This window comes from Schistocerca americana, chromosome 7, assembly GCF_021461395.2.
Source record: "Schistocerca americana isolate TAMUIC-IGC-003095 chromosome 7, iqSchAmer2.1, whole genome shotgun sequence".
Classification (NCBI taxonomy): Eukaryota; Metazoa; Arthropoda; class Insecta; order Orthoptera; family Acrididae; genus Schistocerca; species Schistocerca americana.
In genome coordinates, this window is record NC_060125.1 from 424,314,862 (window position 1) to 424,339,574 (window position 24,713).

The 24,713-nt window shown below is 40.1% G+C and overlaps 1 protein-coding gene across 1 annotated transcript in view; it reads left to right on the top strand.

The window, feature by feature from the left end:
- The window catches only part of LOC124622978 (bumetanide-sensitive sodium-(potassium)-chloride cotransporter-like), a 591,187-nt gene that overhangs the window by 454,503 nt on the left and 111,971 nt on the right, over positions 1–24,713 (top strand). Inside the window, exons 9-12 of the mRNA XM_047148767.1 lie at positions 1,924–2,031; positions 16,083–16,206; positions 16,328–16,449; positions 20,440–20,575. Coding sequence (XP_047004723.1) covers positions 1,924–2,031; positions 16,083–16,206; positions 16,328–16,449; positions 20,440–20,575 — 490 coding nt within the window. The remainder of the gene's footprint in view (positions 1–1,923; positions 2,032–16,082; positions 16,207–16,327; positions 16,450–20,439; positions 20,576–24,713) is intronic.

Here is a 24,713-nt window from a genome sequence, read left to right on the forward strand (position 1 = left end):
TGTTGTCATTCGCCTTTCCGTAAGTAAACACCATGTCGGTAAGCTCTCGATTGGAATACGGAACCATTGTGTATAACACTGTACCACATTCATTACAAAGTGAGTCAGCAAGAGAAGTGAATCGGACACAACATTACTAATTACTACGGCAGAAGAGGGCGGTAGGGCCTGATGTATGATGAACAGTACCACCCTCTTGGAGGAAACCAAGGATGCTGTAACCGTGGCTGCATGGTACAGCGCGTATTAGACCGCAGTCTCTGTAACAAATTATGACTGAATAAATGGAAACCATGTTTTTCCGGACCTAAGTTCATTAAACCTTTTTTAGTTCTGTATCCTCTCACCGATCAATCCCTAGATTTTGTACACGATGGAAAAGTCACCCTGTATGTACGAAAACCAGTGTAATGTGCAAAATCTATCTTTAGTAATGTGTACCATACATAGTTCAAAGTCTATGCAACTGATAACAGAAGTAATGAGGGCATTACCATGTGAAGCACCTGAATAGGCATATTTGGGATTAGAAATGCATCTTGCTTCTTAATAAGTATCACGACTGGTGACTGAAGGTAAATGTGTTTCCTATTACCTTTTATGAATGTAACACGATCACAACGTCTTCGGCTACTAGGATTCGTCAATTGAAGGCTGACAATTCTCTTTAAGCATATTTAATCCTCTGTGTTTTACTGGACCAAATTACACGTGCTGATATTCATAATCTTTCTTGTAGCCTTATTAGTAAGATGTTTAGGGGCGCATTTCATACAGAGTATATGAGGCGCAAACCAGTTGTCAATTGTTTTTATAAGTAACGTCATAACTATTTTGAAACACCATCAGTGATGAATATTATTTGCCACGAAATATATTCAAGAGTACAATCAATGATTTCGCAACCAGTGAATAGAGATACTCGACTCATATTCTTTAAACTTCTTCATTATACAATGCATTGTCACAGTGAACGTTTTGTTTGATGTGCTCGGAGATTACGGTTGCCGTCGCCCCACACATAGCTTCAGAATGCATTATGTTTTTTGTTGGAAGGAGCCACAGATGAGCTTTCATCGCTATATATGGGCATGCCTTGTTTCCGCGTATGCTGCGCCCTCTTCTTCCTCGCGATCGCTGGATCTCACGCCGCGCTGATGTGCATTCCACAATCTCTGTTAAGGATGTTTTCGGTGATTTTTAGTTTGATGGCTTCTTTAATTGTACGGTCCCAGAAGCCATTAGTGCGAGCCACGACAGACATTTAGTTAGATTTGATCCGGCTGCTGTTTTCTAGAACATACACATCTAAAGCAAAATTTTCGGGATAGTGTAGGCGATAAAACTTCGCATGCTCCTTCCTGCGTTGCTCTCAATGTGTGCACTGTTTGTCCGATGTAAGATTAGCCACATTCCCAGTGTATCTTGCAGTCTCCAAGTGTTTGTACTGTCTGGTCTGTTTCGTAACTTCGTTCAGGACTTGCGAATGGTTTGTCATGCTGTATTCACCCTAAAAGCCAACATGTTCCTTCGCTTGATCAAATGCATAAGTTTATTTTTATGCGCTTGATAATATTTTAGCGAATATCTTGTGTCGTATGCTCTATCAGGCTGATGGTCCTACAGCTTGTCTTACCTCTCTCCTTTCTTTTGAAATACAACACTTATAAAATTGCTCCAGGTTTGGAAATTGTCTTCTTTTGCAGGCATTATTTAAGCAATTTTCAAGTTGCTTTTGTGTTACATTTCCTCCCGCTTTAACAATTTCTACTAGAAAACCGCCATCTCCCGACAGCTTTACTCCCTCGAATTATTTCATCCACCTCATCAGACATTAGTGCTACGATCTTATTATTTTCATAACAGTTTATCTGTATTTCTGATTCAGTGGCTTAATAACCGGTAAGTGTTCGTCATGTTCAGGTGATGGAGCTGGTGTCGTGGTGGGGACCTCTGATCTACGGCGGGTGCTTCGCAGCGGCACTATCGTCAGCTATTGCAAGTCTCGTGGGAGCTCCTAGAGTTTTACAGGTAAGTAAATTTCTGCTATCGTGGCGGGAAGTCCAATGTATATGCCGCAGATATACCGTTCTTGAGGTGGTTTTCGTGGTAGGCCATAACCTTCATTTGATATTGTGAGGGTGCATAGCATTTACCTGTGGTCATACACAGACAGGAGCGGGAGAGTTGCAGTTTTACATCCTACTGACGCCCACACTAATAACTGAGTTGACGTAAGGTGAACCAAGCATACGTCTACGCCTATACTTGGCAAGCCGTCTTATATGTATGGCAGAGGCTGCTTTTCATACCACTGTCACTTCCTCCCTGTCCAAATCCACTGGCCAATTATGCGCGGGAAGAAAGATTGTTGGTAAGCCACCGTGTGAGCTCACGCTTCTCTAATTGTGCGTTCGTAGTCTTTCACGAGCTGTACGTAGGAGAAAACGGTATATTGGTTGACTTTTCTAGGAACGTATGATTTCGCAATTTTTACAGGAAATCTCACCGAAATGAGCAACGTCTCTCTTGCAGCGTCTATTACTGTTGTTGGATGAGCATCACATTGACACTAAACGAACCAGTGACGAAACGCACTGCCCTTCTTTGGATCTCCTCTGTGTCCTCCAACTGTCCTATCTGATAAGGGTGTCAGAACTTCGAGAAATATTCAGCTATCGGTAAAACTAGGGTTTTGTAGACCGCCTTCTTCGTGGGTGGACTACACGTCCTGAGGATTTTTCTAAAGAATCTCACTCTGGCATCTGCCTTTACTACGATAGTTTTTGTATAGTCGTTCCATTTCAAGCAGTCTCCTCCCCCCCCCCCCCCCCCCCCCCAATCACGCACACACAGATATTAAACAGATCTGGCTGCTTGCAGCGATTGTTCGGAAATCGTGTAATCATACACTAACGGATGCTTTCCACCCTTTTATGCTGAGGTTCAACAGACTCATGAATTATCCGACGTTACTGACTAAAGATTTCAGCTACTATCATTAACGACCGCGGAGTTCTCAAGATCCAACATGGGTAAAATAACATTTACATACATTCTAAGACAAAAAAAGACGCACAACGAAGGAATTGTCCGAACAGGACGGAAATCGGTACATGTGATGTGCATGTGCAGTCAAACAAAAATTACAATTTCAAAAAAATTGGCTGATTTATTCAAGTGAAAGAGATTCACAGATTGAGCAAGTCAATAACGCGATGTTCCACCTCTGGCTCTTATGCAAGCAGTTATCCGGATTTGCATTGCTTGATAGAGTTATTGGATGTCCCCCTGAGGGATAACGTGCCAAATTCCGTCCAATTCGCACTTTAGATCGTCAGAATACCGAGCTAGTTGGAGAGTCCTGCGCAAAAGGCTCCAAATGTTCGCAACTGGGAAGAGATTCGGCGACCTTGCTGGCCAAGGAAGGGTGTGGCAAGCACGAAGAAAAGCAGAAGAAACTATCGCCGTGTGCCATTGGGGTAGGTCGTTCGTGGTGCGTCTTTTTCTTTTTTTTTCGCCTGAAATTACTTTTACGACTGAAGATCTCTCTCTCTCTTAAGAGTGATATAGGTGTTCCATTAGCTAGGAATTCCTCAATTTATTCACAAAGTTGGTCCAATATTCCGTATGATCGTCCTTTGTTGATTAGGCAGCAAACCCGAACTCTATCTAACGCCTTACGAAAGTCGGGGAACACATCAGCCTGAGCGCCAGGAATTACTGTGTACGAACTAAGTACGTTGTTTTTCACACGTGAGTTATTTGTAAAATCAATGTTGAATCCTGCAGAGAAGGTTTTCGGTTCACAGAAAGTTCATAACACAGGACCTTAAAATGTATTCTAAAATTTTGCAGCAGACTGATGTCAGCAGTATACGGCTATAGTTTTACGTCTTTCTTCGATGCCCCTTCTTGAGAACGAGATTGATTTGCGCAGGTTTGAAATCACTTGAAACGTTTCGTAATTCGAACCTCCAGTCACCTACGGTGTACTGCAGCTAGAAGAGGAGCAAGCTGTTTCGCATAACCTACGTATACTCGTTTTGGTATCCCATCACATCCAGTCCCCGGTTCTGTCTGTTGAGATATTTTAACTGATTATTGGCAATTTGAAATTATTGGGACGATTGGAAAGAGAGATCGCAGTACTACCATCTTCAGTGAAACCGTTTTGGAAGTAGGAACTTATGTTTCGATCTTCTCTCTGTCATCCTTCGTTCAACTTCGTTACAGTCACTGAGTCTCTGGACAAATAGCTTTGACCGTTTGCTATTTTAACATAATGTCAAAGAATTTATTGTCAGATCGCTAGATAGAGTTTTACTTTCGGATTCTTTGACTGGTTCGCTTATAGCTCGCCGTACGCTACTCATCGTTTCTTTCAGTTTCTGTTCGTCTAAGAGCCTTTGGCTACGTTGTTTTTGAAGCAGCTTTCCAACACAGCTGTAAAAAGACTGTGCATTTTTTTCCATACCTCACAACCGTGTTCGGCACATATCTGTCAAAGGCATACATACAATACTCTTGAACTTTGTCCAGCCATACGCAACATTTTCAGTCTCAAGGATGAATGTTTGATACTGACTGCTTACGTTAATTGAAATCTGTGTCCTGTCACGATTAATAACCAAAAATATCCTCCTATATTTCTTTAAATTCTAATTGGAATCTGTTGTCAATGATGATATCACGGCCTTATCGTCATTGATTCCCTGCTCTCCGTTAACTGATCTGAACCGTAGTCCGCCCTTATACGAGTCCACTGTGCTAACCACACATCACCTCCCTCGGTTTTAGTTTCGATTTTAGCCTTCGCTGAAGCCATGTCCTGTAGGAGCAAGTAAGATCTGATCTTATCGACATGACTGATCAGCTGAGGAAGGATGTTTGCAAATATCGACAGTATTATTTCTTTGAAACGCACCAGCCGCGTCATTACTCAAATATATAATGTTATTTCTGACTGTTAACAAGGGCGCCTATTCTCGTGGGCGACGATTGGGGAGTGGGGGGGGGGGGGGGGGGGTGGCGCAACACCCCTCCCCCTTTAGCAGTCAGGGGAAAAAATTTAAATATCGGTATTACGCAAGTTTTTAACAGGTTCGGAACTACAACTTCTTTAAGGCTACTTACGAGTTCCCATTCGTCTTCCAAAATATTAAAGATACACCATACCCCACGTCTAGGCCACCCTACAAACTATCATATGGGCGCCCTTGCCTGTTAGGCATACCCATTCCAGACCTACAACACGTACAAGAAGCCCCTCATACATATTCATAATAAAAAAGTTTAAAGTCAATAAAAAGTGTAATCAATATCATTTGAGTCTAAATAACACTTGGGTAAAGTTAAGTAGTGATTCTCAAACATAGTGCAAAGCAGTGCTAGAAGCACAGAGATATTGGTCAGTAATGAAATTAGGCAACATTATGCAAAAAATATTGACCAAAACGAAAAATATATGATTTGCACTTGCAGGTACTTATTTACGTGAACAATCCTACAATCCTATGACACATGGTAGACAAAACAGAACAGACAGCTCAGAAATAATCCAGAGAAAGCAGCAAACATAATTAAGCATCCTCATGAGAGAACAACTGCAGGAGAACTTCCAAAACACATTTTACTGAAGAATATTGAATCTCACTGTCATACAACTAAGTAAAGTGGTAACATACTTGTTTCGAAAAATTTTAAATGCATTTCATTAAATGACATTAATGCTTGTTGAACAGATCATGAATACATTTTGTAACGATTTTTAACATGTCAGTTTAACATAAGGTTTATGATGTAATTAAATTATTATTATTATTATTTTATAATTACTACTTCATATCTAAAAATTCATCTACTGACTAGAAGGAATTGTCACTCAGAAATTCTTTTAATTTGTTTTTAAATTCTGGTTGGCTGTCTATCAGAGTTTTAATCTTATTTGGTAATACAACATTAACAAGAAAAAGGAACACACATACACATTAGGGACAAAATAATAGAAACAGAACGTATTGCAGCACAAGAAGGAAGAACGATAATGTAAAAATAGGATGAACGAGAAAATTCATAATAAAACAAGTAAATGACTTCACTAAAACTAGAAAACTCATAGAAACAAATAGTAAGGTAACAAAGAAGCTCTATTAAAATCTATAAAGGAAAAAGCGAGAAAAAGGGGCAATAGCTACAAAATCAGGTAAAGTAATACTGTGGTGCTCATAATTATAGAGGAATATCCGAATAAAACAAAGAAGAATTATAAAAAAAATAATTGTCCAAAAACTGAAGTCTGATCTACCCATTGGATTCCAAATGAAATTGAAAAACACCTTAAAATATCAAATACTTGATCAAGAAAACAGAAACAAACAATTAGAAAACAAAAAAAAGCAGCACCAAGACACAGAATGCAGTTCAAGACATACATAGAAAATATCCCATTGAGATTAGTTATCAATTTCAAGAGTGGTCACACATACCACACTGCAAAGTTCAGACATTAATACTTAGCTGAACATTATAAACTAGAGAACAACAGAAGTATATAAAACTCCTTAGCATTCATATCAAAACAAAAAGACTCACACATCCTGCAAATTACAAAACAGATCTCCTTTGATGTCCAATATATACACTTTAATCCAGTCAGTGATGCAATCAACATCATATAAGAACAACTGGCAGAAAACCTAGAAACCCCAAATACCGTTACATAAGAACTAATACGAATCACAAAAATAAACATGAGCAGAAATACATCGAACTTAACAATTCATCTGTTTAAAAAGAAAGGCCTCAGAATGCAAAACCAACGTCATACATACTAGCAAATATCACAATGAAAAAAGAATTTTTGCAGATATAACAGAAAAAAAGAGTTCAATCTTACACTGGCACATGTATGTAGATGATATGACATGCCTCATAGATGGATTACAAGAACATATAAACAGTTTATACATGTAGGTATGTAACACACACCACAACATTCAGTCTGCTATGGAAATGGAAACAAAAGAAACAATAAACTACCTTGACCTCAAATTCATAAAATAACAGTTTCCAACACCACTGGGTGTGACTCATGCCTCACACATTCTTGTTGTAGGAAGCTCTGTGACTGATCTGTTTCCTACAAAAAGGGACGGAGCTTAGAAAGGAGTTAAGAAATGTGATTCTACAGCAAAATTCTGAACTGTTTTTGGGAGAGCTGTCTTAATTGCTCTTTGATTGACCTATTTCCAAAAAAGCGCGTACCTTAGGAAAACAGGGAGGAGAGGAAGGGGCGTGGCTTCAGAATGGGGTGGGTCTTAAGAGAGGCAAGGGTTATGATTACGTCACGATCTTGCCACAACATGTAGGCAAACCGGCAGTCAACGGACAAATTGATCAAGAATGCCCATTCCATTCCTAAGGTCTTATTGTTCTCTATTGTTTCCCTATAGCTTACATCGATTTTTATGAGAATTCCGAACCTCTTGTCTGACGCTTATTCTAGGTCGATAAATCCCATGAATGTGTCTTGATTTTTTGTACTCTTGCATTCATTAGTCAGTGCAATGTCAAAACTGCCTGTCTGGTGCCTTTACTTTCCCTAAAACCAAACTAATCGGCATGTAACATATATTTTAATTTATTTTCCATCCTTCTGTATACTGTGGCGTTTGAATAGAGAGTTTGGAGTTCAAACAATAACGGAATCTTAAATACTGGGACTACTTAGCGCCACATTCTTTTTCTTCAATTATTCAGCCTCCACGTTTCTGACATTTCAACAAAATTCTTGTATACCAATGAGATAGGGCTGGTCTCGATAGCAAAAGACATAAAAGAAACACAAACATTATTATCAGGGCACTTGGAGACAAGAACGTTTCCTTTTTAAAAACGGTAGTTAGCCATTTGCAGGCGATCAGCGACTGCCTTCGTTATCATGTGGCATATTACATGCAGCATGTGTAACGAGCGTGTTGCCTGGAAGATTTTTGTCGCATCACTGATAGCTTACAGTGAGCTTTTCTTCCTATGACAAGAAAAATGGGAAGCAAGAACATTAAACAAAACTCTTCAAAAGTTTCATCAGGAGTGAATAGTAAGAAGGAATATTGTGAGACGGTATATTTTCCCTCTTTCGTAATGGCATGCTGTGATTTGATGCTGTTATAGATTAGTGTACCCCTCCCCCCCCCCCCCCCCCCACACACACACAGTTGTTTTTTTTTATTTCGAAGGGTACAATAAAGCAACATTTCTCTGATTTTTTGTTTTCAACTGTAGTTTTCTTTGGGCCCACACTGTTTTCATTCTTCGAGAATGTTGTTTCTCTTTATCCTGTGCTAATTTTCTTCAAGTTCTTCCATTTTTTCCTGTCCTGAAGGCCTGCCTTTTCTACTGCTTCCTTAAAGCTTGTCCTATTTCTTATTGTGTCCATGTCGACTCCCATATTTTGATATTTCTTAATACAATTCTAACCAATGTGATTTTGAATTTGTGATTATTTAGGAAGTCAGAGTTTTGTTTAGTTATTCTGCCATTATCCATCCTGCATATAGGTTCAAGTAATAGTTCTCTATTAATCTGTACTCTAATTTTCTGCTGATTTTGGCTCTTAGTGTTTGTATTGAGGTTCTTCTTTCAGTTTCGTCTAACTTCTATAGCTCTCCCTTCGTAGTCAGTTTAAGAGTTCCCACAGGATAGACTGTTTCTGGTATGACCACTGTTCCATAATGTTCCACTTTTGTGTTTCAGGATAAAGATATTTTCATAGACATGTTTCTTGTTATTTGAAAGGTCATCTCAGTTTTATGTAGGCTAGTCTCTATTTCTGTCTTTTCCTTCTCCTAGATACTTAAAAGAGTCTACTTTAGATATTGTACTGTTATTTATTTTATGCTTTTGACGTGCGTGAACGACGTACGTCATGAATTGCATTTTTTTCAAATAGTGTTTGTAACTGTACTTTTACTAATCGACGTTGTAGTTCTGTAATTGGTTCTTGTGCATTTTCAAGTGAGTCTGTAGTAAGTGCCATGTCATCTGAAAAAGCTATACATTGTACAGTGGTCTTATTTGGCATTCTTCCTAGTTGTATACTGTTAGTATTTATGGCATTTCTCCTTTCTCTAGCCGCTTTCTCTAATACACAATTAAAAAGTAGGTATGTCAAACCATCCCCTTGTCTTACTCCGGATTTTGTTTCAAAATTATCTGACAGTTCTCACACAAATTTTGCTTTTGACTAAAGTTGATTTAAGTGGTTCATGGTGTGGGTTCCTGTAGTCATGTCCTAGTTCATGAACCACGGGCAACGTATGAGTGGCCAAGTAAGTGAGCCCGACAGTCGGGATACCATTTACTTTGGAATAAGGCTGGGCATCTCGGACATATTCTGAGTCGTGGTCGCCTTTGTGCTCATACGGCAAAGACTACCAAATCCACCGGTTAGTCCCTCAGCCGTTAGGGGTAAAACCCCTATGAGATGGGGAGCTATTAATATCAATGGGGGCTACTCTGGGAAGAAGGTAGAACTGGCAGAGGCTGCAAGTAAGATGGGGCTGGACGTTTTAGCTGTTAGTGACATTCGGGTAAGGGGTGAGAAAGAAGAGGTAGTGGGAGAATACAAGGTCTACCTGTCAGGAGTCAAAGCAGGAATAGCACAATGGGGTGTAGGGCTTTACATCAGGAAAGAAATGGAACCCAGCTTAGTTGCAATAAGGTATGTAAACGAACGACTGATGTGGATAGATTTGACAGTGTCTAGCAAGAAAATTAGGATTGTGTCAGTATATTCGCATTGTGAAGGGACAGATCAAGATAAGATGGATAGTTTTTATGAGGCACTCAGTGATGTAGTTGTTAGAGTAAAGGACAATGACAGTGTTCTGCTCATGGGTGATTTTAATGCCAGGATTGGAAATCGAAAAGAAGGGTATGAAAAGGTTATGGGTAAATTTGGAGAGGATATGGAGGCCAACAGGAACGGAAAACAACTCTTGGATTTCTGTGCCATTATGGGCTTAGTAATCACAAACTCCTTTTTTTAAACATAAGAACATTCACCGGTATACTTGGGAAGGCAGGGGAACCAGATCTATCATTGACTATATAATAACAGATGAGGAATTCAGGAAGGCTGTGAGGGACACACGTGTATTCAGGGGATTCTTTGATGACACTGATCATTATTTAATCTGCAGCGAAATTGGTATTGTGAGGCCGAAAGTGCAGGAGGTCAGGTCCATATGTAGGAGGATAAGAGTGGAGAAACTTCAGGATAAGGAAATCAGGCACAAGTACATAACAATGATCTCAGAAAGGTACCAGTTAGTTGAATGTAGTCAATTACAGTCATTGTAAAAGGAATGGACAAAGTACAGGGACACAGTACTACAAGTGGCTAAAGAATGTCTTGGAAAAGTAGTGTGTAAAAGTAGGATGAAGCAAACAGCTTGGTGGAATGATACAGTCAAGGCAGCCTGTAAAATGAAAAAGAAGGCGTATCAAAAATGGCTACATACCAGAACCCAGGTAGACAGAGAAAGTTATGTTGAAGAAAGAAACAAAGCCAAACAGATAATTGCAGCATCCAAGAAGAAATCGTGGGAAGACTTTGGAAACAGGTTGGAGACTATGGGTCAAGCTGCTGGAAAACCATTCTGGAGTGTAATTAGCAGTCTTCGAAAGGGAGGTAAGAAGGAAATGACAAGTATTTTGGACAGGTCAGGAAAACTGCTGGTGAATCCTGTGGATGCCTTGGGCAGATGGAGGGAATATTTTGAAGAGTTGCTCAATGTAGGTGAAAATGCGATCAGGAATGTTTCAGATTTCGAGGTAGAATGGGATAGGAATGATGATGGAAATAGGATCACATTTGAGGAAGTGGAAAAAATGGTCAGTAGATTGCAGTGCAATAAAGCGGCTGGGGTGGATGAAATTAAGTCGGAACTCATCAAATACAGTGGAATGTCAGGTCTTAAATGGCTACACAGGATAATTGAAATGGCCTGCGAGTCGGGACAGGTTCCATCACACTGGACAAAAACAGTAATCACACCAATCTTTAAACATGGAAACAGAAAAGATTGTAACAACTACGGAGGTATCTCTTTAATCAGGGTTGTGGGTAAAATCTTCTCAGGTATTGTTGAAAGGAAAGTGCGAGTATTAGTTGAGGACCAATTGGATGAAAATCAGTGTGGGTTTAGGCCTCTTAGAGGTTGTCAGGACCAGATCTTTAGCTTACGGCAAATAATGGAGAAGTGTTATGAGTGGAACAGGGAATTGTATCTATGCTTTATAGATCTAGAAAAGGCATATGACCGGGTTCCTAGGAGGAAGTTATTGTCTGTTCTACAAGATTATGGAATAGGAGGCAAACTTTTGCAAGCAATTAAAGGTCTTTACATGGATAGTCAGGCAGCAGTTAGAGTTGACGGTAAATTGAGTTCATGATTCAGAGTAGTTTCAGGGGTAAGACAAGGCTGCAACCTGTCTCCCCTCTTGTTCATATTATTTATGGATCATATGTTGAAAACAATAGACTGGCTGGGTGAGATTAAGATATGTGAACACAAAATAAGCAGTCTTGCATATGCAGATGACTTAGTTGTGATGGCAGATTCGATTGAAAGTTTGCAAAGTAATATTTCAGAGCTAGATCAGAAATGTAAGGACTATGGTATGAAGATTAGCATCTCCAAAACGAAAGTAATGTCAGTGAGAAAGAAATATAAACGGATTGAGTGCCAAATAGGAGGAACAAAGTTAGAACAGGTGGACGGTTTCAAGTACTTAGGATGCATATTCTCACAGGATGGCAACATAGTGAAAGAACTGGAAGCGAGATGTAGCAAAGCTAATGCAGTGAGCGCTCAGCTACGGTCTACTCTCTTCTGCAAGAAGGAAGTCAGTACCAAGACTAAGTTATCTGTGCACTGTTCAATCTTTCGACCAACTTTGTTGTATGGGAGCGAAAGCTGGGTGGATTCAGGTTACCTTATCAACAAGGTTGAGGTTACGGATATGAAAGAAGCTAGGATGATTGCAGGTACTAGTAGATGGGAACAATGGCAGGAGGGTGTCCACAATGAGGAAATCAAAGAAAAACTGGGAATGAACTCTATAGATGTAGCAGTCAGGGCGAACAGGCTTGGATGGTGGGGTCATGTTACACGTATGGGAGAAGCAAGGTTACCCAAGAGACTCATGGATTCAGCAGTAGAGGGTAGGAGGAGTCGGGGCAGACCGAGGAGAAGGTACCTGGATTCGGTTAAGAATGATTTTGAAGTAATAGGTTTAACATGAGAAGAGGCACCAATGTTAGAACTGAATAGGGGATCATGGAGGAACTGTATAAGGGGGGCTATGCTCCAGACTGAACGCTGAAAGGCATAATCAGTCTTAAATGATGATGATGATGATGATGATAAAGTTGCTTTAAGTATATCTGTTATTTTATTACTTTCACCAAACTCTTTTAAAAGATCGAGTGATGTATTTCCATCAATAGAATGGTACATCTTTCGAAGTCTACAAAAGACAAACTTATTTCAAGCTTCTGATTTTCTGTATTTCTAAGTTGTGCTTTAAATTTGTGACTTTTTCTACACATGATCTCTCTCCTGCCTCTCTTCCTGTGCCTTCCTTCGCACTCACGTAACTGTGGCTCAAGTATTGTTTCAGCTCTGCTTAAAATGGCCTTCTACAGGATCTTATAGGTCACTGGCAACAGGGAGAGTCTTCAATATTTGTTAGCATCTGTTTTATCTCCTGTCTTTTGCAGTGTATATATTGAGGCAGATGTATATCCAGCCAGGAGTCTGTTTGTTTTCCAAATTTCTTGAATTATTTTTGTTAAGCATGCTATCATATTGTCACTAAAGTGCTTCCATAATTCTACAATTGTATTGTCATCTTTAGATTTTTGTTATTTTTTTAGTTGTTTTGTTGTTTTTCTTTTGATCTATAGTCAGAAGATTGGTTTTATGCAGCTGTCCTGTGCACACCTCTTCATCTCTGAACAACACCAACTTAGGGCATTTGATCGTGCTTATTGTATTCAAGTCCTGAGCTATCTCTACAATTTTAACCACCCACCCTTCCCCCATTTCTCTCCAATAACAAACTGGTGATCCCTCGATGTTTCAGAATGTGCCCTATCAGCCGGTCCCTTCTTTTAGTTGTGCCACAAATTTCTTTTCTTCCCAATCCTGTTCTGTAACTCCTCATTACTTATATGATCTATCCATTTAATCTTCAGTATTCTTCTGTAGCACGTCTTCTCTAGCTTCTCATTTCAGAAGCTCTATTCTCTCCTTTTCTGAACAACTTGTTGTCCACATTTGACTCCCAAACATGGCCAAACTCCAGACAAATACCTACAGAAAAGACTGCCAAACACCTAATTTTCTCCGTTACAGAAAAACTTTTCTTCCTATTGCGAGTCTACATTTTTTGTCCTTTCTACTTTGTCCACCACCACGTAGTTTGCTGCTCAAGTAATAAAACTCTTCGACTACTTTTAGTGTCTCGTTTCCTAACCTAATTCCTTCAGCATAACCTATTTAATTCGACGACATTCCATTATCCTTGTTTTGTCGCCTTTCTTATGTTCACCTTACATCCGACTTTCAAGACACTTTCCATTCAGTTGAACTGCTCTTCCAAGTCCTTTGCTGCATTTGACTGAATTACAATGTCATCAGCAAACCCACAGTTTTTATTTCCTCTTCCTGAACTTTAATCCTTCTCCAAATTTTTCCTTGGTTTGGTTGCTCACTGAACAAGCTGAATAGCATCGGGGTAGGCTCCACGTGTGTCTGCAATCATGTCTCACTTCACTCTGAGTCATTGCTTCCCTTTCATGCCCTTCTATTGCTGTCTGGTTTCTGTGAAAATTGTAAATAAGCTTTTGTTCCCTGTATTTTACCCACGCCATCTTCATAATTTCAAAGGGTGCGTTCCATTTAAGATCTTCTAAGAGACGTCGTATGTTTAGTATTGCCTCCCGTGTTCCTACAATTCTCCGGAATCGAAACTGATCTTCTTCAAGGTCGGCTTCTACTAGCTATTCCAGTTTTCTGTAAATAAATCATATTAGTATTTTGCAGCCATGACGTCATGAAACTAATAATTCGTAAATATTCACAATTGTCACCACCTGCTTTCTTTCTAATTGGGATATTACATCCTTCTTTAAGTCTGAGTGTATTTCATCTCTCTCACACATCTTTCACGCCAGGTGGAATATTTTTGCTGTGTCTGGCTCTCCCAAGGATATCAGCACGTCTCAGGGAATGTCGTCTACTCCAGATTCTTAAGATTTCTTTCATTTTCTCGAATTTTAGTTCCTTCGAATCCGATTCTCTTGATATACATTGTCAAAATTACAGTTTTCTTTGGTAGGTTGCAGTTGTGTTATTGCTTGAAATATTCTGCTAGTATTTTAAAGTTTTCGTTGTTTTTGCATACGGTTTTGAGCGTTTTTAGATGCTTGAAACGTAAATTTGGTGGTGTATTGAGCTGGTTTGGAATACTTTGCAGAACTGCCCTAAGGTGATTTACTTGAACTCCGATTCTTTTGAGCTCAACCGATCATATACTGTGACTATCTGAAGAACTTTCGATGTTGCTTTTATACAAAGACTTCTCGATTTTTTTTCGGATGTCCAGGCTCTTTGTCTGTTGAGGACAGGTTCACCATATTCATCATTCCATTATCATTCATTTATTTATTTAGGGCAATCATGTTTTCTGCTGCTCGTATTAATATTGTTTTAGAATTACTGTCCTTGGCTGATCTCTGTGTGTCAAACTTCTTTCGTTGGTACGGATTCTTTTTTCTAACTCTGGGTCTGATTTTGAACTTGATTATGGGCATATAATTATCTAAATCCAAACCAGCACTTTTAGCGATTTTAAAATGGAATATTTCCATCGCAGAGTATTTACTTATAGCCACACAACCAAGTTGTTTCCCTACCTAACTAGATTCAGTGACACCAATGTAGTTTGCTTACGAGGAAGCTTCTAAAATAATATGGATTTTAATACCATACCTTGTTCTTCACATAGGCTGGTAAGTAGTTATTCATTTGCATTAGTTATGGTATGTGCAGTATATCTGTCTACTACACGTCTGTGACGATGTTCTTTGCCGATTTGGGCATTAAAATCTCCACGAAATATTACTTTGTTTCTTGATGGAATTCGGACTAATGTGCTGCTGATTAATTATTGGCCAAAATTCTTGTGTTTGCCCTGTTTGTGTTGTTTTTATTTTGTTTGTTGGTGCATGTGTGTTGACAGCAGTATACAGTTTTCATGTAGACTTAAAGGTTAATGTGGAAAGCCTTCCACTTATGAGTTTAAATTCTATTCTCGAGTTCAATTTATTTTTACTTACAATTAACTGTTTTGAACATTGTGGCTTTTTTATACTCTTTCTTGGTTTTCCTTTTAAAAAAATTCTGAATTTCTCTGAACCAAGAAAGATGTTTCACTAAATATTTTCTTCTTAGATTTCAGTTATCACAATATTTCTCTTTTTGAGTAATTCTGTTAATGTTTTTAGTTGAAGTGCACATTAAAGGTGGCTAGGCAATTTACATTCTTATGTTTAATGTTACGTCTTTGTCGTTTTAAGTATGTTTCAGGACGCTCCGACTCACCCTTTGTACGATGTTGTAAGTCCACATAACCGATTTCTTACTTTCATTTCCTTAGAATTGGGAGATTGGTTACTCCCTGGGTTACAAAATTCATCCTCATGTTGTTTGCTAGTTTTTGTTCTTAGACACCGATATTGTGCAGGAGTAATTGTTTTTAGAAAGTGAGTTTAAGAGTAATGGGAAGAACTTCGCTATAATTTTTATACGGGTACAACCTTATGAGTCAAAAGACCCAGAAAAATGCATTTTTTGGACGAGGACACTCAAAAATTAATGAATTGATGACATATGCCTGCATTGCTTTAAGGGCGCGTGACTTGTAGAGCACATGATGCCATGCAATATCGTTCAATTAAGTCAATCGTTTTGATAGAGACAATAAACATTTGTTTTCAATTTTTCTAGGCCCTCGCAAAGGACAGGCTGTATCCATTCATAGGATTCTTCTCCGTTGGGTATGGTGCGAACAACGACCCTGTCAGAGGTTATATCCTCGTGTCGCTAATTTCCTTCGGATGCATATTAATTGGTGAGCTCAAAAACTCGTAATAATCTTAAAACCGGTGCTACTGACAATTACGATAGTATGAGACATTTCTGTAATAAGACATGCGACTTGCTGATTAATTTGAGTTTGCATTTTTTTTCAGCACAGCTGAATGCGATCGCACCTTTGCTCTCCAACTTCTTCCTCGCAGCCTACGCTCTTATCAACTTCTCCGTCTTCCATGCTTCCATATCAAAGAGCCCCGGTTGGAGACCAGCGTTCAAGGTACAATCCGATATACTTTCATTTTGCAATGTTATCATTTCATTGGCTATGACGGTTCTTCCTTTGTTTTCTGTAAGATGTACTTTGTTTATTTTAAATTCGTAGTCATATGTAACTGTCAAGTTAGCAAAAACACCTATACCTTACACGAAGAAACGGATCTTACATCCAAAACTCAGCTACAGACCTAAATTAACATTTCCGATGCTTCGTTAAAATTATTAACGACTTTTCATCCGTGGATCAGCTTACGAAGAAGGTATCACGATATCAGTGGAAGAAGAAGTGATTGAGCGAGGTTCCATCTTACAGTACCAGGCGTTAAAGGTGGTAGTACTGTAAAGTTTTAATGTTACACATAAATCAAAGAGTTTCACATCATACTTTTTATTTTATTGTCGAGTAAAAAACTCAAAAATCTCAGAACTTCCATGGATATGATACTTTAATTTAATATTACATTTTCATACCATAATTGCATGGAGAGAACAAGAAACTCTGAATAGTAAATTGAAAGTATATGGACAGTTGGAAAGAGGTATAATGGCAGGACATATTACAACTGCTGTGTGTGAGGATTAAAGCATCAGTGATGCAGCATAATTGTGCAACATCCTCAGTTACCAGTGTCTGTCAGTACTTGGAAAGTTCAGTCAAAACGATACTCTTCTCCACAACTTTTGCATTATGGTATTCCAAAGCAGTTGCTGCATCGTACACAAACATGGGACGGGAATGAGGAAGTTCCATCATTTCTTAAATTAACGAGGAGTAAGTACTGACATTATGACGAAACACCAAGTAGACGTACGAATGTCAGTGCAGCAAACATTAGCGCAGCACTCAGCAACCTGTGGAACGCGTCTTTCTGGCGGGATGTTTTCACGGATCACCAGAAGACTGTAACGAGATACAGAGAGACATGCGGAGGGATAATGGTTAGTACAGGGACTGACAGTGGACCCAGAACGTGTGTAAAAGTCTTACATATTGCGCGCAAGTATACAAATAGATTATTACAGCACCATTACGCTATTGGAGAAAAATCACTGGGCACAATAACTACCGAAAATATGTAGGAATAACCATACTAAGCGACCTAAAGTGGACTGACCATACGAAGTAAAGAGTAGCGAAAGCTGATTACAGGGTGAGATTCATTGGAAGAATCCCAAGGAAATGTAGTTCACCCAAGAAAGAAGTGGCTTACAAAATGCTTGTTCGACCAATGCTTGTGAATTGTCCACCAGTGTACGACCCATACCAGGTTACACTAACAAAAGAGACAGAGACCCAATGGAGAGCGGGTATCTTTCGTTCTGGAATCGTTTAGTCGGACGAGGGTGTTACTGAGACGCTCAACAAACTCCAGTGGCAGTCGCTACATCGTGTGACCGAGAGGGTTGCTGCTGAATTTACGAGGTGTCGCGAAATGACTACACCAAGAAAATCAGAGCAATGAGACCTCATACTGAAGTTTATTAACAGTCGTTCTTCTCATACACCAATGATACAGGGAAGTGGGAAGAGGATAGCGGTTAGGGGTATCCTCCACCACACACCGTACGGTAGCTGGTGGAGTGAGGACATAAATGTAGAATTAAAATACTCGTTAGTAAAACTGCTTCATAAAAAGTAAGAGAGAAACTTCACAATTACAGCTCAGTTTTCTTGTTATCAGTGCTGTCGAAGGCCTTAGAGAAGGTAACTTGTAAGAGAACAGTATCAGATATCAATGCAGACTCATAGTATGGCTCGAGAAAACGAGACTCAACAGAAATTTCAGTTCATTATTTCGTGTGTGAGGCACTTAAAGATCTAAACGATGAGTACCCTAGTATCGTCTATGACGTAGGACAGGCATTTGACATAATGAACAATAATATATTCTGTCATTTTGGAGGGAAACTCTGGTGCCACTATATTTAGCAAACCGCAAGCAGAAGGTTTTCCTTCATTTCCAGAAACAAGGAAAAAATTTGAATCTAAATGGCGAGTGCACAGGGATCTGCATGTGTTGGAGAAGTACTCGAACGTCATATCTACCGATTGCCGTCCCATTTGGGTAATTCGTTCGTAATGCATCTTTTTTTCAAGAGTGTGGTCAACAAGATTATGCATTGCAAAAACGTTTTGCTGAAATTATGCCAGTTGCCTCTAGAGCAGATTAATTAAGAAAACGAATCAAGAACATTAGTCCAGAATTTTGCAAGTAGGCTGAAATAGTGATTAATGAATACGTCGCAAGAAGCATTCTATAAATCAGCAAAGAAGTTATAGAAGACGTTGAAGAGTTTTTGTTCAGGGAAGCTGATAACAGTCACTGGACGGACAGCAGAAGAAATACGAGAAGAATATAAATGTTCTGGAGCATTTTTGGTAAATTAAGAAATGTTTTCACAACCATGCCTTTGATGTGACTGAAAATAAAAGTTTACAATAAGTATGTATATTTCCACTTTTGATAAATGGCAGTGAGGTATGGTCTTAAAATGCGAAAAACCACTCATGCACATTGATCGTTACTCAGAGATACAGAAAAATAAGTGACTCAGGAAACAGATCGGACTGTAAGACATAAATATGACAGACTTGCGACTGAAATAAAGTAGGTGGATTATGTAGACAAGCGAATGAGTGTCATACACTGGGTTCCAAGCGATAAGAAAACACCATCGCACCAGCTAATACATGGCACTTAGATGACATAGAGAACACATACAAGGGTAGTAATAAAGCTTTAAAAATCATCCCCAAAAAGCAAAGTTACACAATCAATTTTTTTGTTTGTTAGTTCGCGTCTGCAGTCCTAGTACGCATTGAAATCCTCACGTTACAATATCGCAACATGCCTCTAGAGGATCCAAAACAAAACGAAGCTGTCCATTTATAAACTTGAGTATCTTGCAGTAATTGATTTGCTTCCGCATTTGAAGCGGAACGGTACTGCAACAATCCATGCTGAGTAGGTGGACATGTACAGTGACACAGTGAGCATCTGGCACAGACACTTCCAGTGTTGTCAAACAAATCTGAATGGTGAACAACAAGTAGCAGATCATCAGCCTGTGAAGAAACGGGAACCTCGAGAGAAATGAAGTCTGGTGCCGAAAGACCGGCGTATCACGATCGAAGTGATACCGGAAAAGTGAAAATTTGTCTCTGATCAGTTTCCAGTGTCTTTCGCGACATTTTGAATATGACAAAGATTGCAGCCCACTGGGTTCTACGACTGCTCACACCCATTCAGAAAGCCTGTAAAATCGAGGCAGCAGAGGTTATGTTATACCTTTGGCAGGCCAGTCCAGAAGACTTCTTCAGCCATCTAATCATCTTGGACGAATGCTGAATGTATCACTATGACTAAGACAAAGAAGCGGAGCTGGCAGTGGAAAAAATTGGATTTACCACCTCCGAAGTCGTGAAGACCCAGTCATTCTTGGACAAGATGATGCCGAGTGTTTCCTGGGACTGCTACGATATGGTGCACGTAAATTAAGCTCGTAGGGGGGAGGAGGGGGGGTCGCAAACCGTCACAGGAGCATACTATCCAAATCTTCTGACGAGATTGCGGGATACTGACCAGACTTCGCTTTACTGGAAGCTGTCATTAGAGGTGTTTCTGCTCCACAACAACGCCGCAGCTCGTTCTGCACAGGGCAGTCACACATACCGCTACTTTAGGCTATCAAACTTTGCGTCATTCCGCGTATTCTTCTGACGCAGCACGCTGTGACTTCTTCCCCTTTTCCCAAATGAAGAAACCATTGAATGACACGCATTTCCAGAATGACGAAATGGTAGTTTTCAGCAGGAAATGGATTGTTTTCTGAACAGGCAAAATGCAGAATTGAGAAATGAAGATGTGGAGAAGGACTAAAAACATGTACAATTCGCAAGATATCAGTTTCTTTTGTTCAGGTGTTAAACTTTGTCACTGGCAACTGAAGTCAGCTGTGAGTGGCGCTACATGGTGACCTCTTGTTGCAGTACTACAATGCGTGGGTGAGCCTGCTGGGAACCCTCATGTGTATCGGAGTGATGTTCCTCATGTCTTGGGTCATGGCGCTCATCACCTTCGTTGTGGTCGTCACCCTCTACCTGTACGTTTCCTACCGCAAACCAGGTAAGCCATCATTACCCTCGTTTCTTGTAATGTAATCTACCCATATTTGTATATACATCTTCTTTATCGTTTGATTGCATTTAATTTTCTTCCAATTTTTTATCAGAGTTGTTGCATTCCATCTTGGTCGCTGCAGCTCATCTACAAGACCACGTCCAAGTTATTTCTTGTAGTAGCGTATTCTCGTTTTTAGGGAACCGTACCTCAGTCAGGAAAAAAGGAAATCTTCTAGGATCACTTTCTTTTCCGTCTGTCTCTCTGCCTGTCAGACTGTTAAGAACTCTGTTTCTCAGGAATAAGTAGATGTATCAATCTGAAGTACATATCACATACTAGGCTCTACGGTACCCTTGCGGTGTAAAACGTTTAAACTCCTAAGTCAATGCAATCAAAAGATGCGGCAATTTGATTCACGTACTTTGAAACTCGCAAACTCACTCATCAAAACCTCATCGTTGACTAATAATCATGAAATTTGGCAAGAAGCAAAGTTTCGTAGTGCAAGTAAGGTAAAAATATCCGAAAATTATTAATCTGTAATTACGACACACGAAAAATATCATTTTTTGCCATTTGCTATTCAACTGTTAGGTTTTTTCTTTTAAGATCCCTTTTCCCCAGGAACGGGTGAACGTATGGAGTTCAAATTTATGAAACATACTAAGGTCTATGAGCCTTTGTCGACGTAAAAAGTTTAAGCTTCCAAGTCAATGGCAGTAAAAGACACGACCACTAATGTCACGTATTTTTATATCTTGCCAGTATCGATATCGATAACACGCAAAAATCGTTGAATTTCTAGATTTCCGGACGGACGAATTTCTATATACATAATTAAGTTTATGCGGAACCCGCAGTCCGCGAGTCCTATTCGCACTTATTCGGATTTTTTTCTTTCACTTTTCTCTGTCGTAAACGTGATCCCCTTAAAGAGCTGGACTGGTAGAAGCCATGTTGTCGCTCAGCCTCTGATTAAAACAGTCACATACGTCAACACCCTTTTTTGGGATATAAACAATGATCTTAACGTTAAATGTACGGTGATGTGTCTAATATCCAACTTTATGGAGCAGATGACACCATGATCTTCTGGTAATATTTCCTAGGTGTGGTGCTTCGATGTAAATGGGATTAGAGGGGAAGTGCTATGAGAAATAATGTGCGATGAGTCTTGGGAAGGGTCAAAAGACGGATTGTAGGAGGTGGACTGCACTGCAGTTAAGCGGGGAAAGAAAGAGGTGCGGTAGGTTGTGATTGGTAGAAAGGATAGTCCTCGTAGATGATTTCGTGCCCTGGGAGAGGGAGGCGGTTGAAATTACGCTGTGAAAGGACAATATGTGTTTGGAGGAGTAAGGAAATTGGAAGCTGTTGGCAGAGACGCGGCAGCGGCCAGAGTTCCCAAGGATGCGGATACAGAGGATTGTTGGGATTAGATTTTGTAAGATGTATAGGACTGACGAAGGTGTTGAGGGTGTTGGAGGAGATGCGGGAATTTTTGCGGCTGGTTCAGGATGCGGGTGGAGAGGGGTTAGATGGATACGGAATCCGAGACGGAGTGCGTGGGATGGGCTGAGATCCGCACATCATTTGCATAGCATATGACTGGACAGGCGAGGGCCTCGTAGATATATGTGATATCTGAGGGGTTCAGTCCCAATTTCGAATGGTTAGTAGCTTTAGCCTGCTGTGCACCTTCAGTTACAAGATGCGGCTGTTGATTGCGAGGTAGAGTCTCGAGAACGGAAAGCTTGGGATTTTTGTTGTAACTATTACCTGAATTTTTGCAAGATTTACGGAAATTGAGTATTATTACAGATGAAATTTTTATTCAAACACGTTGATACTTATATGATCATATTAGCCATTTTATGTATTTATATTGTGTTTTCAGTAGAAAGACAAGAAGTGATCTTGCTCAAAGTGTAAGCCTAAACTATGACCATAACCTTAACAAGCATTAATAAAACTATAATCCAGCGTTGCAGATGTTGCAGTAGTACTATGAAAATTCATGCAACAATAAATAGGTAGCCACTCAATGTGGAACCTTTATACCCGATATACATGTTCTCTGTTAAGGTACTCCTGTTTTAAAAGATCCTCTACTACTTCATGAATCCCTAATTGCAGTTTGGCTATTCGGTCCGTCGGTGAGCCACCCGTCTACTTGTTAAGGCGTGCTGGGTTCTAAGCTCACTCTCAGTGATTTGCAGTATCAGTATATGAATCCAGAGCAGCAAAACAATTGCAACAAAAGCTGGCTTTATTCAGCCTTTGACCATTGTTTCGACGGATGTATGCCCGTCTTCTTCAGAAATTCGTGTAACTTGAAGACACTGTAACAGCAATAATTACAAACAGGGAAAAATGCATGTCAAAATTACACTTCATACAGAGACTAGATCCTCACAAAAGGGTGAGAATATCACATATATCATGTTTTTGAGCATGTATTTATTGCTGTTTCGTTGTTTTCAGGTTACACACATTTCTGAAGAAGACAGATTAACATCCGTCAGAACCATTCTCAAAGGTTGGATAAGACCACGTTTTGTTGCAACTGGTTGGCTGCTTTGGATTCATTTACTATCCTCTAACCGTTGCTAAAGTACAGGCTCAAAATACTAATTTGCAATATATTGTGTTTATACAATAACGGTGTGCGCATGTATAGATTAATAACAGTTGCCTGTATTCTTTCTTCGCTGTAGCTTATTTAGGAATCCTGTATATCCGTAGGCTGGCGGTAGTCGAAACTTATTTTACTCAAATCGTCGCATGGAAGCTGAAAGTGAACATTTTGACAGGAAAAGCTACTAACGTTGTCACCCGACTAGGGGTGAAACACTTCACCAAATTCATCTAATGCAGGTGGTTTTCACATTGACGGTGCAAGTCACAAGTCAGATTAAGCTACGAGCGTTAACTAATCGCACGACCGCCAAGTGACTAACTGCCTGTGTAAATGTAATCCTAGAACCAGGGAGAGACGCCTAACAGGTGTAAGATACATGCGTCGTCCACTTTTGAAACGCAATACAGCAACGATTCTGCGTGATATGGAATCGGCAAGTCCTCAGTAGATTTCCGGATGTATGGGACACCAGATGTTTAGGCACAGATCACGCAAATCCCATTAGGTGCTGCTCGATACTTTGTGGGAGCAGAGCTGACGCCCGTTCGGCCCAGATCTGTTCTGTCGGATTCACGTCACTTGAATTTTGTGGAAAGACATCACCATGAGTTCCAGCTAACCTGCTGGAAGATGCCTTCGACTTCCTGGAAGACATTAAGCATGAAAGAAAGCAGTGGTCCACAGTACTGACAGTACTGTTCAAGTAGTCCGCAGTTGCCATGGTGCCTTCGATTACTACCAAAAGCCCCATGGCAGCCGAGGTGATTGACCCCACAGGACAATATTGCCCTCAGCGGCCACCGTGGTGGAGTGCATGTATTGAGCAGCTGATAGCTTGGACGACGGGGTATCCGGACGGGACCGTCGACCTGAAGTATCATGATTCACCCGAACAGGCGATGTGCTTCCACTGATCCACGCTACAATCTCTTTCATACCGTACCCTCTACAGTAGTGCGACGGGAGTCAGAAAGTAAAGAGAGTTTTGCAATTTCTCGCCGTAGGGCTTGGTAACGCTAATAGTATCCAAGAATGAAGCATCGTCGCAGCAACAATTCAAGGTAACGTGTCACTCTTATTTCAGAGTTAGTCGTTGTATCGTTTCAGACCGTGATACACGGCAGCTCTATTGTCAACTGCGCAAAGAAGGAAATGAGGGCAATTATTCGTTTTTTGTTTACGTAAGCTCTTACACCTGCGGAAATTATTCGTCGAATGCAAATGCAATTTCGGCTGTTTATCGCGGAGCAAGATCCACGAGTGAACAGAGCACTTCAAACAGGGAAGAACTTGTCTATGTGAGGAGGAAAGATCGATCAGCCATGGTTCAGCGTCTTCCATCTTACACGGCAGGCTAAACTGTGTGCGGGGTCGGTACCGAAAGAATTGTCAGCGCAGCGTAAGGCACAAAGGATGGACATCTCTCGTAAACATTTGGTCCGTTATCATCGCGAGGAGATTGATTTTTACAGCATATCGTTACTGTAGACGATACGTGGATGC